This window comes from Stigmatopora argus, chromosome 4 (genome assembly GCF_051989625.1).
Source record: "Stigmatopora argus isolate UIUO_Sarg chromosome 4, RoL_Sarg_1.0, whole genome shotgun sequence".
NCBI lineage: Eukaryota > Metazoa > Chordata > Actinopteri > Syngnathiformes > Syngnathidae > Stigmatopora > Stigmatopora argus.
Window position 1 is genome coordinate 8720608 of NC_135390.1, and position 14821 is coordinate 8735428.

The 14821-nt window shown below is 38.2% G+C and overlaps 1 protein-coding gene across 2 annotated transcripts in view; it reads right to left on the reverse strand.

Annotated features, from left to right (window-relative positions):
- Positions 1-3795: 3795 nt before the first annotated feature.
- carmil1 (capping protein regulator and myosin 1 linker 1) overlaps positions 3796-14821 on the reverse strand; it is a 51634-nt gene continuing 40608 nt past the window's right edge. Inside the window, exons 27-39 of one of the 2 annotated variants that reach the window (XM_077598419.1) lie at positions 13905-14080; positions 13742-13829; positions 13464-13604; positions 12471-12488; positions 9772-9838; positions 9462-9685; positions 9263-9372; positions 8959-9195; positions 8670-8880; positions 7670-7706; positions 6913-7107; positions 6678-6824; positions 3796-5897 (exon numbers count right to left, since the gene is read on the reverse strand). In XM_077598419.1, coding sequence (XP_077454545.1) covers positions 5722-5897; positions 6678-6824; positions 6913-7107; positions 7670-7706; positions 8670-8880; positions 8959-9195; positions 9263-9372; positions 9462-9685; positions 9772-9838; positions 12471-12488; positions 13464-13604; positions 13742-13829; positions 13905-14080 — 1827 coding nt within the window. In that variant the 3' untranslated portion in view covers positions 3796-5721. The remainder of the gene's footprint in view (positions 5898-6677; positions 6825-6912; positions 7108-7669; positions 7707-8669; positions 8881-8958; positions 9196-9262; positions 9373-9461; positions 9686-9771; positions 9839-12470; positions 12489-13463; positions 13605-13741; positions 13830-13904; positions 14081-14821) is intronic. The other variant, XM_077598420.1, reaches the window with a different exon arrangement.

Genomic DNA, 14821 nt, shown 5'->3' on the forward strand with positions numbered 1-14821 from the left:
TTTTCTTCTTTTTTTCATCATAAATGATGCTGTAGCACTGTATGGCATCATTCAATTGATTTGCAAACTTTGTGCAACGTTCAATATTTGGGTCCTGCTGCTCGATCTTTCTGTTTATAAATGCTACCGACGGTCGAACGATTCAAGTTGTATGCCCGTGCAACGCTCACCACTCTCACGCGCATCAAGCTTCGTTATTATTGCCACTCGTTTCAAATGAAATGGCTTGCCTCTTCCTTGCACCTCCCTCAATAGAAGCCTTTCGCTTTTTACCAACCATATTCAATAATGGTTGCACGAGATATTTAATGATACAAATGAAAAAGGTTCTTTGCGCACTGGAGATACGTTCACGCACTTCCGCATTGCAACGAATTGGACAGAAGAAGGTAGATGCTGGGTGAGCTGAGCTCTCGGTATTAGCGGCGGAAAGAAGCACTACTCGGAAAAAAATACAAAATTGAACTTACGAACATTTTTCGACATAAACGCAATTTGCAGACATGTTCGTATGTAGCGTTGTTCGTAAGTTAAAATGTTCGTAAGTAGGGGAGCGTCTGTATATAGTAAGGCTTTTTTCTTTAAAAAATCGACATAGTATAGTAAGGCTAAGAAAGTCGGAGAATAAATCTGACTTCTGATTCTTCTCCTAGTTATTGCTGTGGTCCAGTGGCAAAAATATTGGTTCAGAACTTGAGGTGGGAATCAGGAGTGAGTTCAACTCCACTCTTTGCAATTCACAAATTGTTTATTGAGGTAATGAAAAGGATAAATATAACTTCCAATCACATCATTTCAGAAGACACTGTGGTCCAGTGGCAAGAACAATGGGTTGAAATTAAAGTTGGACACAAGTTCAAATCTGGAGTGAGTTCAAGTCCACTCTTTGCAAATCTCAAATTGTTTATTGAGGTGATGAAAATGATAAATATAACTTCCAATCACCTCATTTCAGAAGTCACTGTGGTCCAGTGGCAAAGACAATGGGTCAGAACTTCAGGTGGACTCAAGTTCAAATTAGGAATGAGTTCAATTCCACTCTTTGGAATTCTCAAATTGTTTATTGACGTAATGAAAAGGATAAATATAACTTCCAATCATGTATAGGCGGGCCGCCTCGTGGTGTAGTGGGTAAGTCACCTGCCTGCGACGTGGGTGTCGAGGGTTCACGTCCCGGTGTCGCCAGTCAACGACTGTATGGTGTCGGCAGTCGGCCTTCGGCTGACCGGAAATATTGTTTTGCTGAAAGAAATGACTAAGTCTTTATTTGAATGAAAAAAGGATTACCCATTTACTGAACTACTAGTGTAGTGATGAGTCAAACGAGAGCGGGATTCGAACCCCATCTCCCACATGGCAGTCAAATCCACTAACTTGAGGTCTGTCTGACCCATTGTCTTTGCCATGGCAGTCAAATCCACTAACTTGAGGTCTGTCTGACCCATTGTCTTTGCCACTGGACCACAGTGACTTCTGAAATGAGATCATTGGAAGTTATATTTATCATTTTCATCACCTCAATAAACATTTTGAGATTTGCAAAGAGTGGACTTGAACTCACTCCAGATTTGAACTTGTGTCCAACTTCAATTTCAACCCATTGTTCTTGCCACTGGACCACAGTGTCTTCTGGAATGATGTGATTGGAAGTTATATTTATCCTTTTCATTACCTCAATAAACAATTTGAGAATTGCAAAGAGTGGAATCAAACTCACTTCTGATTTAAACTTGAGTCCACCTGAAGTTCTGACCCATTGTCTTTGCCACTGCACCACAGTAAAGTTGGAAGTTGTATTTATCCTTTTCATTACCTCAATAAACAATTTGAGAATTGCAAAGAGTGGAATTGAACTCACTCCTGATTCACACCTCATGTTCTGACTCAATGATTTTGCCAGTGGACCACAGCAACAACTAGAAGGTGAAGAATCAGAAGTCAGATTTATTCTCCGACTCTCTTAGCCTTACTTGCTATGTCATTTTTTAAAGAAAAAAAGCCTTACTATACTATGCCGTTTTTTAAGAAAAGAAGCCTTACTATACAATATCGTTTTTTAAGAAAAAAAGGCTTCCTCTACTATGTCGTTTTTCAAGAAAAAAAGCCATGCTATACTATGTCGTTTTTTAGGAAAAAAGCCTTACTATACTATGTTGTTTTTTAGGGGGGAAAGCCATACTATACTATGTCGTTTTTTAGGGAAAAAGCCTTCCTCTACTATGTCGTTTTTCAAGAAAAAAAGCCATGCTATACTATGTCGTTTTTTAGGGGGGAAAAGCCATACTATACCATGTCGTTTTTTAAAGAAAAAAAGCCTTACTATACTATGTCGTTTTTTTAAAGGAAAAAAGCCATACTATACTATGTCGTTTTTTAGGGGGAAAAGCCATACTATACTATGTCGTTTTTTAGGGAAAAAGCCTTCCTCTACTATGTCGTTTTTCAAGAAAAAAAGCCATGCTATACTATGTCGTTTTTTTAGGGGAAAAAAGCCATACTATACTATGTCGTTTTTTTAGGAAAAAAAGCCTCACTATACTATGTCATTTTTTAAGAAAAAAAGCCTTACTATACATGGTCTTTTTTAAACAAAAAAGCCTTAGTATACATGGTCATTTTTTAAGAAAAAAGCCTTACTATACATGGTCTTTTTTGTAAATAAAAAGCCTTACTATACTATGTCGTTTTTAAAGAAAATAAGCCTTACTATACTATGTCGTCTTTAAAGAAAAAAGCCTATACTATGTTGTTTTTTAAGAAAAAAGCCTTACTATACTATGTCGTTTTTTACGAAAAAAAGCCTTACAATACTATGTCGTTTTTTAAAAGAAAAAAGCCTTACAATACTATGTCATTTTTTAAGAAAAAAAGCCTTACTATACTATGTCGTCTTTTAAGAAAAACGCTTTACTGTACATGGTCGTTTTTTTTAAATAAAAAAGCCTTACTATACATGGTCATTTTTTAATAAAAACCCTTAATATACATGGTCATTTTTAAAGAAAAAAGCCTGACTATATATACATAGTATTTATTTTTTAAACAAATAAAAGCTTTACTTTACATAGACCACTTTTTTTTAAAGAAAAAGCCTTACGATCAATGTTCCCTCTAATTTTTCGTTGGTCTGAGCAGAAAGTCAACCTCCCTGAGCGCACTGAGTACCAGTGTGAGCGACATCATCGGTACTCGGATGATTCGCCTAAAGACGTTTCGCCGACGGACGTTTGACAGACGGGCAGGTCGCCGAATGAACGTTCGGCAGAACGTCCATTCGGCGACCTGTCCATTTTTCATGTAAAACATGCTGTAAAACACGAAAAACATAAGTGGACAGAGCTACTGCCACTGGCTGCCGCTTAAACGGCGCCATCATGGGTAAAAAAAAAAAAAAAACCAGCACCTTATAATCATTTTTTTTTTCATTACACTCTTTTGCATGGATTTTCTCATCGATACTCATTGATTAGCAACAACGTAACAATGTTGTCAAAAGAATTCAGAGACTTTTTGTACTTTAAAAGTGGTGAAGTGACTAAAAAAGGCACACATTTTCATGTATGTTGACTTTTAAATTCGGGGCATGGCTCTCAAGGATTAACATTTAAAAAATATGAATTGTTTATGGCTTTTTCCATCAAAAAGGTTCCCAACCCCTGCGCTAACCACTCACCGGCAGGGCCACACAGGTTATTATTGATGCTATTTTAAATGTATCAGCTGCAATAAAGATTTTATAGCCATAAAATAGTTATTGAGGGTGAGATTGATTCATATATATATATTATATACACATTGTAAGCTTGTAAAAAGATTTTAATCAACGCTATAATTGACATGGACACCAGACAGCAGAACAATGAAAGTAACGCAATAATCTCAAAACTTAATTGAGACGGAGGATGTGCAAACAGGTCTTCAGTATTAATTTAACAGTTAGGCATTACTCCGTTTGAAATCAATGTTAAGATTTACTACACATCAGAACAAATGCATACACAAAGAGAAATTGTGTCAAAAACAAAATGAACATTTGAGTTAGAATGTAGTGGACCTTCTACCAAACCTTACAAGTAACACGTGTACCCAAACAAAGACCTGCCATGTGCAAAAAAGTCACAGTGTCCATATTACATGTGCATGTATTATATATTGCAAATGTAAGCTTGGAGGGACATACGTGTATTTACAGTACAGTGCACGTCATGCAGTCTCACACACATTCAACTCACTCAGGAGTTATTTGATATTTTTGCCAAAGTCACAGCCAGCAGCAGCAAATGTGCCCTGGTGACTTAACATCTTTTCAGACCTGAAAAAATAAATTAAATTGCCCTTAGGCAGGTGAAATTATGTACAAGAGGAAGATTATTTGCATGATTAGAGTTTAAGAAGCCCCCCACACACAAAAAAGCAAGGAAAGCACCACTGGAGAAATGTGCAACAGTCCTTTTAGCCTTCACTAGGCAATTGTGCTTCACCCCAGTTGGCTTATTCTTTAAATTCTGCAAGTTGTAGCAATCCAAACAGGATCTCACGTTTTCATTTCCACTGCATTTTGCAGCACATGCAATGAGAGGAAGCAGCTGTGAAGCTGTGTAAAAATAATGTCTTGTTCTTTAAGAGATTTTGTGCTCTCAAGGTAAGCATTCAGAAGCTACGCGATAAGGTCAAAAAGCCCTCGCAGTTCATTCCTACGTGATTTTACATTGTCACACTTTCCATTCAAGTCAATTTAGGTTGAAAGCCCTCACTTTGAAACAATTCCGAAGCATACAGATGAGTGACATTGGATGGAATCAATGAGTGTCGAAACCCAAGAGTCAAGAAGGACAACTGGACAAAAAGTGGCATGCAACACAACACTAACTAAGAATCACATGACTTTGTTTCCTACACATATTAAGACGTATCCCCTGCAGTTAAAGGGTGAAATTATTTTTAGGCGAAGTCTTGCAAGTTAACAGTGCTGAAGTCCTTGTTGATTGAAAGCTCAAAAGTGAAGTGCTAAGTCCTCAGTGTGTTCGAAAAGGTTGCGAGTAAAAACCAGCCGAGTGAAGACTGATCCGTACATGTAAGCTACATTAGTGTGATGGGATGAATGGAAAAGCTCAGCTTCAACCTGTATTATCCTGTAAAAAAGTTAAGTTGCATAATTGATCTAGAAAGACTTTCACACATTTGAACATTTAGAAAAAATTGCCAACGAAAATGCCAACTACAGTACAGCGAAAGTGGTACGCATTGTTTATAATCTTTTTCAGTTTACTTGCTGGAAATGCTACTGCAAATCACATTAAATTATTGTTGTTATTTCAGAGCCTGGCTTTTGTGTTCTCGGTCATTGCTTTCCTTTCCACCGGAAGCATTTCCTGACTCTTCTTTTGTGATTTTATATCAGGTCATGCCACAAATTGCCATTAGGTTAATTGCTTCAAATCTAAGGAACATTGGCAATTACTGGATTTGAATAGATATTTAAGTAGCAAAAAAGATGGAAGCTCTCAGTGCAATTTGGTTTAGTAGGTGACAACAAAAAGCGTGAGAGAAAAATATTTAGCGAAGACATAACCATGTTACATTTTGTTAACTGTTACCAGGTACGACATCCTTTGTACTCTTAGTGTACAACTGAAAAATACAAATTATTCTTTTAACTGCCCATTCAGTCATTTTCAAATGAAAACACATGGGTTAATTTTAACGTTAAATGTGATTAATTCATATTAAAATAATTTCTTTGTCAGGGTCTTCCCCAGGATTGGACGTTTTTTTGCTTGTCTTGTCCTTGTCTGGATTTGGAGACGACCCCTTGGCCTTGGAGGGGCTTTGGTTGTCGGAGTTAGTGCGCTGATGGCTGGAGCGTTGAGTTGGGTCGGATGTGGATGCTTTCCTCCCTGAAAATGAGGATAAAAAGAGTAAAAATGTTTCATGGTGAACAGTAAGGCAGTGTTAATAATAATTATGAATAAAAAAAAATACTTGAGGGTTTACCGCTTCATTCAGGAATTAAGATTTAGTATTTACTTTTAAACCCTTACAATGCACTAATATAATCCATTGGTGAATGAACGAAGGTTCATTAAACGCTTTGACTCAAAATGGATTTAATGTTTACGTGCCATCAACGAAAACGAGCATACGCAGTTTGAAGGGATTGGATGCCTTTCAATGATCATGGAACGTGATCAATACAATGGAAAAAAAACCCTTTTGTGTTACTTGTTATATTATTAATGGCATTTTTATCTACAATGCATACATTTATAAATATTTTTTATAATCAATAAGATAAGTGATTTTAAAAAATATCAATTCAAAATGTGCTATATTTTGTCCACTGCTCTGACAACTGTCCCTGAAAGGGTTAAAACTAACTTGTAAAATTGTAAATAAATTGATGCGGATGTCAGACCTCTGCATGAGACTGTAATTGCCTGTAGTTTTAACGAGACACAATTATTTTAAAACTATTTCTACTAGCACTACTACTAATACTGAGTGTATAGAAAACAATTGTTGGAACAGGCGACACCTTCATAATGGAAAACATTTGTTAGATTGTCATATTGATGAAAAGTGTCATTGGGAACAAACGAGCAGCAGAATTACTTATGGGCTTGATTATGAGAGACGGCAGACAGTTGTCACGTGATGCTTAAAGGGATGGGACGCACCTTCCTGAGCGGTTTTACTTGCAGACGCTCCCAGCGGAAGACTGTTGTGGCCCTCCTTGTCTTTTTCAGGTAAGATCTTCTTCAGTGTTGGGAGAGCATTCAATTTAGGAGACACCGTTCCACCGTTGGGGGCATCTGAGCACTCATCTATTTAACATCCAGGTGAGATCAGATGAAATCATGATGACACAGGGGGAGGACTCCCTGATACAAATCAATGAGTCCGTGGTAGTACCTGTGCTCCGACTGCTGTTGCTCCTTGGCTTCTGCGGCAGGGACGGCCGGGAAGACAGGGCGGGTTTAGTTCCCAGGGGGACTGCTGGTTTAGGACTCACAGGCCCCCCGGGAGAGCCCGAGGAGGACGGAGCCCGGGGACGAGGAGCGGGATCTGGCTTTGTTTCAACACGAGCTGAGGTCTTCTCTTGAGAATCTTTGAGGGGAAAATTGGTCACCGCATGTAAAACCTCTAACCTGAGAATAGCCGAGTTCGCCCAACACAAATGACACCATTTTACAATACATAATCAATTAGCAATAAAAGCTAATATGTGATAACCATTTTAGTTAGCTTGGCAAACTCAAATCCAGTACACGAGATGTGCTGAAAAAAAGTTACAGAGAGATGATACCTCATAGAAAAAAAGCATTTCATTATTTATTGATAGAGGTGAATGGTTTAGAAACATTTATTGGGAGAAACCAGGACATTGTGGAAATATTGTTAATACAGTATACAGTGAAGTACAATAGGGAAGTGTCTTTCTTGTTATTGTGTTTTCAGTCATTATCTAACGCAGTGTTACTATTGGTACCTTATGTGATTGTGCAGGTATACACTTAAATATACTTTTACCAAAGAAGGTTAAAAAGGTGGTCTTGCTGACATTGAAAGTTATTGTGTACTTTTACATTTTTATTAACATGTTTTTTTGAAGATGGATTGTGATTCCTAGATACAACAATTTGACAAATATGAAGTATTATTAACTCACCTGTGGCATTGCTGTCAGGTCTGTCAGGGCTAGAGGACTGCAACACACAAATATTTTTTATTATAAAATATTGTTTTGGAAAACATTGGAGTTGGTTGTGTCGCACTGGATTTCTGTAAAAGTGAGATGGTGCCAGAGGAATGACTCCGCTTTACAACAAAATGTAGGATACTTATGATATGAAAGCCAAAAAGTAAGTCAATTGTGTGTTTTTTTGTAAAGTTGGCAAACATTAATTGCACAGGCGGCATGGTGGTTGAGTGGTTAGCATGTCCGTTTAACACTTTTGAGTTCAAAGGTTCATTCTCAGGCTCTGGCTATTCTGTGTGGAGTTTGCATGTCTGCATTGCTTTTCTCTCATGTGCCAAAACCATAAATGGTCGGCTGATTGAACACTAAATTGTAAATAGCATCACAGAATATGAATTAATCAAAATAATTTCACACTGTTCAGAAACGTAACATTTCCGAACTAAAGTAAATATTAAAATGAGATCTTTGTAAGCTGTTGCTGACCATGATTTGCGTTGTGCACTAATCGCATGGTTAATGTAAAATAGAAACGGTGAGGCATTGCGCATATTTGCTCAAAACTGAACCACGACCACAGGGACACACGTAACGGGGGACAAGACGGGTGGAGTGTCCCTCTCCAGGAATTGGCAACAATTTGACAGGCCAAAAAGTCATGCCCGATGAAATTTAAACTGATCAGAGTTCATTTTTCTGGTTTAAAGTTTAAAAAAAACTGTACTCCAATTTCTCGGGAGAAAACCACTATCCAATATCCAAGATCAATGTTTCAATGCAAAAGCAGCATATCAAAGTTCAGTAATGTCAGGCGACCCAGCCGTTTCCACACTTATGCATGTATGTGTTCCCCTGCTTTACATTTCATGATGACAAGCAGGGGCCCCGGCTTCGCCGGACAAGAAAATAATATCACATTTGCCCTTCAAAACAACAAACTTTCCTTCATCTTTTTAAAAAAAATCTTTACCTTATATGCTCTCCTTTCCTGCTTGGCTTTCATCTCCGCTAGGAGCCCGCCACCCATCATCTGCATCACCGGGTACCGGCGGCCCCCCTGCGGACTCCCTCGGCCGTCTGAGCCCTCCCACGGCTCGTCTATAGAGTCGGGCGTCCTCAGCTCCTCCGAACGCTCTGAGCCACTGCTGTAATCTCCAGGCTGTGAGCGACTGGACGAATCCCTTGGGGATGATGAGAAAATGTTTCATCAAAAACACTGCTGTAATATATATGCATACAAACCCAGAATGTAACAGTACCTGGATTTTGGCTCTGGTGGTGGACTCTTTACCAATGACTTTGGAGAGGAGGGTTCCTCAGCGATGCTGGAAACTGACACCAAAGACCCCGAAGATGTATGGTTTACCTGATTTTTCTCAGATTTCTCTGACTTGTCTGATTTATCTGATTTGGATGAGCGTTTGATCAGGTTGAGGAAGCCTCCTTTGCTCTTCTTTTTCTCCCCATCATGAGATTCAGAGCTTTTCATAGAACGTCTGAGGAGCGAACGATCCAACATTTAAGCAAAAGGTCGACCATGAAAAGAAGATCAACGTGTCTTACTTTGAATCCATCTTGGTAACTTTTTTGGAGAAAAATTCATCCACCCCCTCATCCACCCTTCCCATGAGGCCATTCTGCTCCCCGTCGTGATGTGCGGTGCCGCTCGTTTGCTTTAAAAACAACAACAACAACAAAAAAGGCCATTTGATTTCATTTTTTATAATTATTTTTGACTTAAACGAGTTATATTTATACTCACTGGCATTTTGTTGGAGTGCATTTTCTTGTTTCGGCGGGGTCTAAGTTTCGTGAAGTGTTGCAGTTTCTTCTCTTCCTCGGACGGAAGCTCTAATATCCCCCCTGTATGACGCTGATCCCCTTTTAGTAAGGGCTTAGAAGGAGCTGGAGTATGTGATGGTGGCGGTGTGTCCTCCACATGCACTGGCACATCCTCCAGTGCCTTGTCCAGGTCAAATTCCATCTCTATTGATTGTTTTGGGAGACCAAGATTAACAATGAGGACACATACACTTTATGCATGACTCATAAGACGACTGCAAGCATCTTACCGAAGGCACGGGACACAGGTCTCAACATTCTACTGTGAATGCTTTTCCTCTTTGTCTTTGGTGTCATCTGAAACATAAAAAGCACATGTACATATAAATATTTATTGCTTAGTGATTATTATTATTTCATTAATTTTCCATACCCCTTATCCTCTACAAGGGCCCCGTGGTGCCGGATCCTATACCAGCAAACTATGAGTGAGCTCCTGGCATGGGAGACCCTGAATTGGTGGCCAGCCAATTGCAAGGCACAAGGAGGCGGACAAGCAAACGCGCTCACACTCATACCTGGGGGCGATTTAGAGTGCTCAACTTGCTGACCATACATGTTTTTGGGATATGGGAGGAAACCAGAGTACCTGGAGAAAACCCACACAAGACCCAGGGAGAACATGCAAACTCCACACAGGGATGTCCACATTGGATTGAGCCCTCAATCTCTGAACTGCGAGGCCGACACGCTAACCACTCGCCCGCCCTATTATTATGTATAATAATACAGCACCAATAATTGAATATATTAATTAAGCCATTAAGGGAAAGGCAACACCATAAATAGCCTTCATTTAAAAGACAATTGCTCAAAGTATATAAAGTAAGAAAATAGCACATTTTTTTTGAGATCAGAATGAACAAAATAATGATTAAACGCAAAATATGACACTTACGAGTGCAACCATTGAGGATTATGAGGTCAATATATGCTCAGACTGGACATAAATATTGATCAACTTGAACACACTTATAAAAAGCTGAAAAGAAAAAAAGGCACACACACTATAGTTGCTGTTGCTATCTTTCTCCATATGGGACTAAGACGGAGCCCATTTCCCTTTTTAGGTCAGCCTAGTTAGTGCAGCCATTTCTTAGTAAGCCTTCGTATTCAATGAACATCGATTGATTGATTTGATAAGGGACAGCACATATAAATGGGAATTATGACTTTTTGCAGTTTTCTTCACTATTAGACTTCAGAAAGATGAAATTGTTTGTTTGTTATTTGTTAAACAAGATAATTTCCAGTCATATGCCCATAATCAAGGTGTTGTCGTTCCCTTAAAATGTGATTGAAGGGAGGAACTATTAAATACAATTTTATCACACCACAAACATACTGTATGAGAGAACGCAAATACTTTATACAGTGTTCCATGAAACTGTATTTCCCCCTTCTCAACCTCATTATTTTTGCATAGTTGCAACACAAATATTTAAGGTAATCAAACAAATGAAACACTATAACCACATTATACATAAAATGCAGTTTTTAAATGGCAATTTGATATACAATATATAGATAAACTTGATGGATAAGTGCGAAGGTGCAAGGTTTACAAATTAATTTGCATTCTGGGTTTTCTGTTCAGAGCAGAAGTCTTGTTAAACATTTTAGTTTGAACACTGAACCACCATGGTTTGATCCATTTGTGGATATTAATTTTCACCGTGGTTCACTGGAATCCTTGAATGGATGTCAATGACTTCATTTTTCAGCTGCGTTTGAATAATTTTTCTTTTTTTTGGCAAGTGGTATTGTGTTGCTGCTTTCTGAGCCTACTAAATTTTGTCAGAAAGGTTTTATTTGATGATTTATTTAGGTTTGGTCTGTGCAAATGGGATTAACCACAGTTAATTCACAATTCAACAAGGGGGCATGACTTTTTCAAACAGGGTAGTTAGATTTAAATAATTATTACCCCATAATAATTGAAATCGCCATTTCAAAACTGTAGCAGTAGCAACTACCGTTATTAAGCAAAAATAAAGAGAATTTGAGAAAGTGGGCAAATACTTTTTATGGCACTGAAAACAATGTACTAAAGCAAACAAAATTATAAATGACGTATTTTATTATTTAAATTTAAGCATCTTTATTGTATTCGGTATTTATGTACAAACTACATAGTTGTTATGGCACTAATACTGTAGTGGTAAGTGTTGCTGCTTGTTATACAAAAGGGCATGAGTTTGATTCCTAGCCAGTTTCCCCAACACGGCTCCCCAGTACCGCTCTGGATCCTGCATGAATTGCAAGGTTGTCTGAGTAGAGGCAACTTTTTCATCAAGCGAGCAACAGTATTTGATGTTTTCACTTGTTTAGGACTCGATTTCTAATTTGGGTCTTGAAGAGAAAAAGGTTAAGGCTAATTTGGGTGATGAGATAAAAAGGTTAAGGAAACACCGCTCAAAAGGGACTGCATTGTTTAAACACATCGTTCAATAAGCAAGAAATCTATTAGTGTGGATAGACAAGATAAACTTGCATTTTAATTTCCTGTAGCTCAGGTGTTCCACTAGTTTTGCTCATACAAAAGTTATGTATTCAAAATTTTAAAATGTTGATTAAGCTAATACAGATGTACTATTTCCTGGTTAAATGAGATGTCATCAATTCATTCTATTCGGGACTTTTAAGCGGTTCCTTTTGCCTAGAGTTGTATGGCAAAAGAAAAGAAAAACATCCATAGCTTCACATACAAACCGATACGTTTTATGTGGCTGGGGGATATACTACTAAAACAATAATGTATCAACGAAGTAGCACAGATAAATACTTCCAGCTTCCGATTCAAAACAGCGTAGTATTGTAGATTGTGTTTAAAGACAAGCATAAACACTTTTGGCACTACAAATAATTGTCACAGATGGGAGCAGGCATTTGCGATGAGCCATGACAAGGACCAACCGCAATTACTTACAGTGGTGCAGCAAAATGTCTCCATGGAGCAAATGAGCGAGAAGAGGATGAGCAGAGAGTAATGAAGAAAAAGACAGCAAAGCCAAAAAAGGCACACTGGAAGGAAATTGAGGCTAAAAGCCCTGATGGCAATGAGCTAAGAAAAGACGCTTGATAAAGATTGAGGACAAGAATAAAGAACAAGAAATTATAGAAAATTGGCGAGAGAAGCAAATACAGTAATACCTTGACATACGAGTGCCCCGACATATGAGCAATTTGAGATATGAGTAAACTTTTGAGCAAATATTTATCTAGAGATACGAGACAAATTTTGATATACGAGCATACAGCGGAGGCGAGAGGCTGCTCATAAGAACATCATTGGCACTGGCTTTCTGGTCACAACTCCCTCGTGTAATATCTCTACAAGCACTGGGCGGAGCGTTGCATTTTTTCATTGTTTTTTTCCCCGTTAGTCAGTGCGGTATAAATATATAAAACAAAATTAGAATTAAGTTTAGTGTAAGGTTAGATTAAACTTACTTTTGAGTGTCTGCATTGTAATCCAAGTTCATTTAAATTTGTTTATGTTATGTTATGAGAGCGTTGCCGCGCAAAAAGTACCCCCCCTCTCTCTGTGCCTTTCTCTCCCCTCCACGAAATCCGTCTAATTTTAGTACTATTAAACAACTAGTTATTTGTTACTTTGTTAATAGATGGCGAATTAGAACGAATAAAAATGTTTTTCCAATCCAATATCCTGTTTTGGGTGTTTTTTTCAGAGGGTTGGAACAAATTAATTTGTTTTTAATTCATTGCTATGGAAAACGTTCTTTTGAGTTACGAGTAATTCGACATACGAGCTCAGTCCCGGAACGCTTGAAGCTCGTATCTCGAGGTACCACTGTACAACATTATTATGACTGCAACTTGTTCTCTCCCCTCATTCATTCACATGAATGACATGTAATAAAATAATATAATTAAGATAACACATTAGCTCTTTCCCTACCATGCATGACTCCAGTTCGTCCAGCCTCTCTCCCTCCAAGATCTCGGTGGACGCCCTTTTAGGCATCCTTTCCTCGGGAATGTCCAAGTCGACTGACTCCTGTTGTACCAAGGGTCGCCCTCTGCACACTAAATGGTCTGCCTGAGAGAGGGCAGTGATAAAAGCACCAGAAAGAAATTAGTTAAAGCATAAATAGAAAAAAATGCGAGTTGAGTACACAAAAGAAAAAAGGAAACCAATGAGTTACAAGCGGCTCGAATTGTGATTGACTTACGCACCAAAGTGTGTTGTGAGGTGGAAAGAGCCTCCAATATTTCATCAACAATACGATCAGACAGGAAGGAGGCAAGACTCAACTTCACCTCACTGGAAAAAAGGGCTCAAATTATGAACTCATTTTATATCAATATTTAAAAACCAACTTCTGTTGTAAAAACACACCTAATTTTGTTGATGATGTCAATACCAGATTGCTCTAGGAGAGCTTTAGTGACAAAACTCTTGGAGACCACCATCTTGGTTGAGCTGGCCTTCATGAGATCTGAGCGCAGGTTACTTCTTTTCATCACATGGGGACACAGAGACTCTGCTGTGTCCATCATAGACTCCAACAGGCTCTGGAAAGATGGAGTGGAAAATGAAGTCCAAACAATTTCCAGATGATCTACTGGTATAAATCATTAGCTACACCAACAACTGAAGCAAAGTCTTTTCTAATTTCACAAAATCTTTTGGATATATATGCATATCCCACGTGAGACTAGTGTTTAGAATGTATCCTCGCCGCTTTTGTAGTTCAAATTTTGAATGTTAACATGCATATCAGTTAAGTGAAGGTGTGAAAAGAATGTTTTTAATCATTGTTTGCAGTGTGGCTTGAAATTAGGCCAGGTTGTGTGTACCGTAGCTGCCTCTTAAACTCCATCTCATTCATGGACTGAATGAGGATGAACTCAAAAGCAAATTGATGCATTTGATCACTTGAAATTAATATTCATTACCATAAAATCTTTGCTGGGGCATCATTTTTCATATTGAAGATAAATTTAAATGAAGTGTATGGATACTTTTGGACAGAGATGGTTGAAAAAAATACATTTCAATTTTATTATTTATAAATGGAAGATATGAGTAAATGAACATGATGCACAAGTAAAGAATATTGCATGAATATTTTTGTTTCGTTGCGTTTACATTTTGAATATTGTCTCTAGGTGGCGCCAACACCATGGTTTTTTTCTGCCAATGTACAGAATTCTCTTTCGTTTGCAGGATTTGCATGGGACAGTTTGTGTTGGACAAAATGGCTTTTTCTCCTAACAAAAACTGTCTCTGGCATTCTATAGATGTGGTTGCAA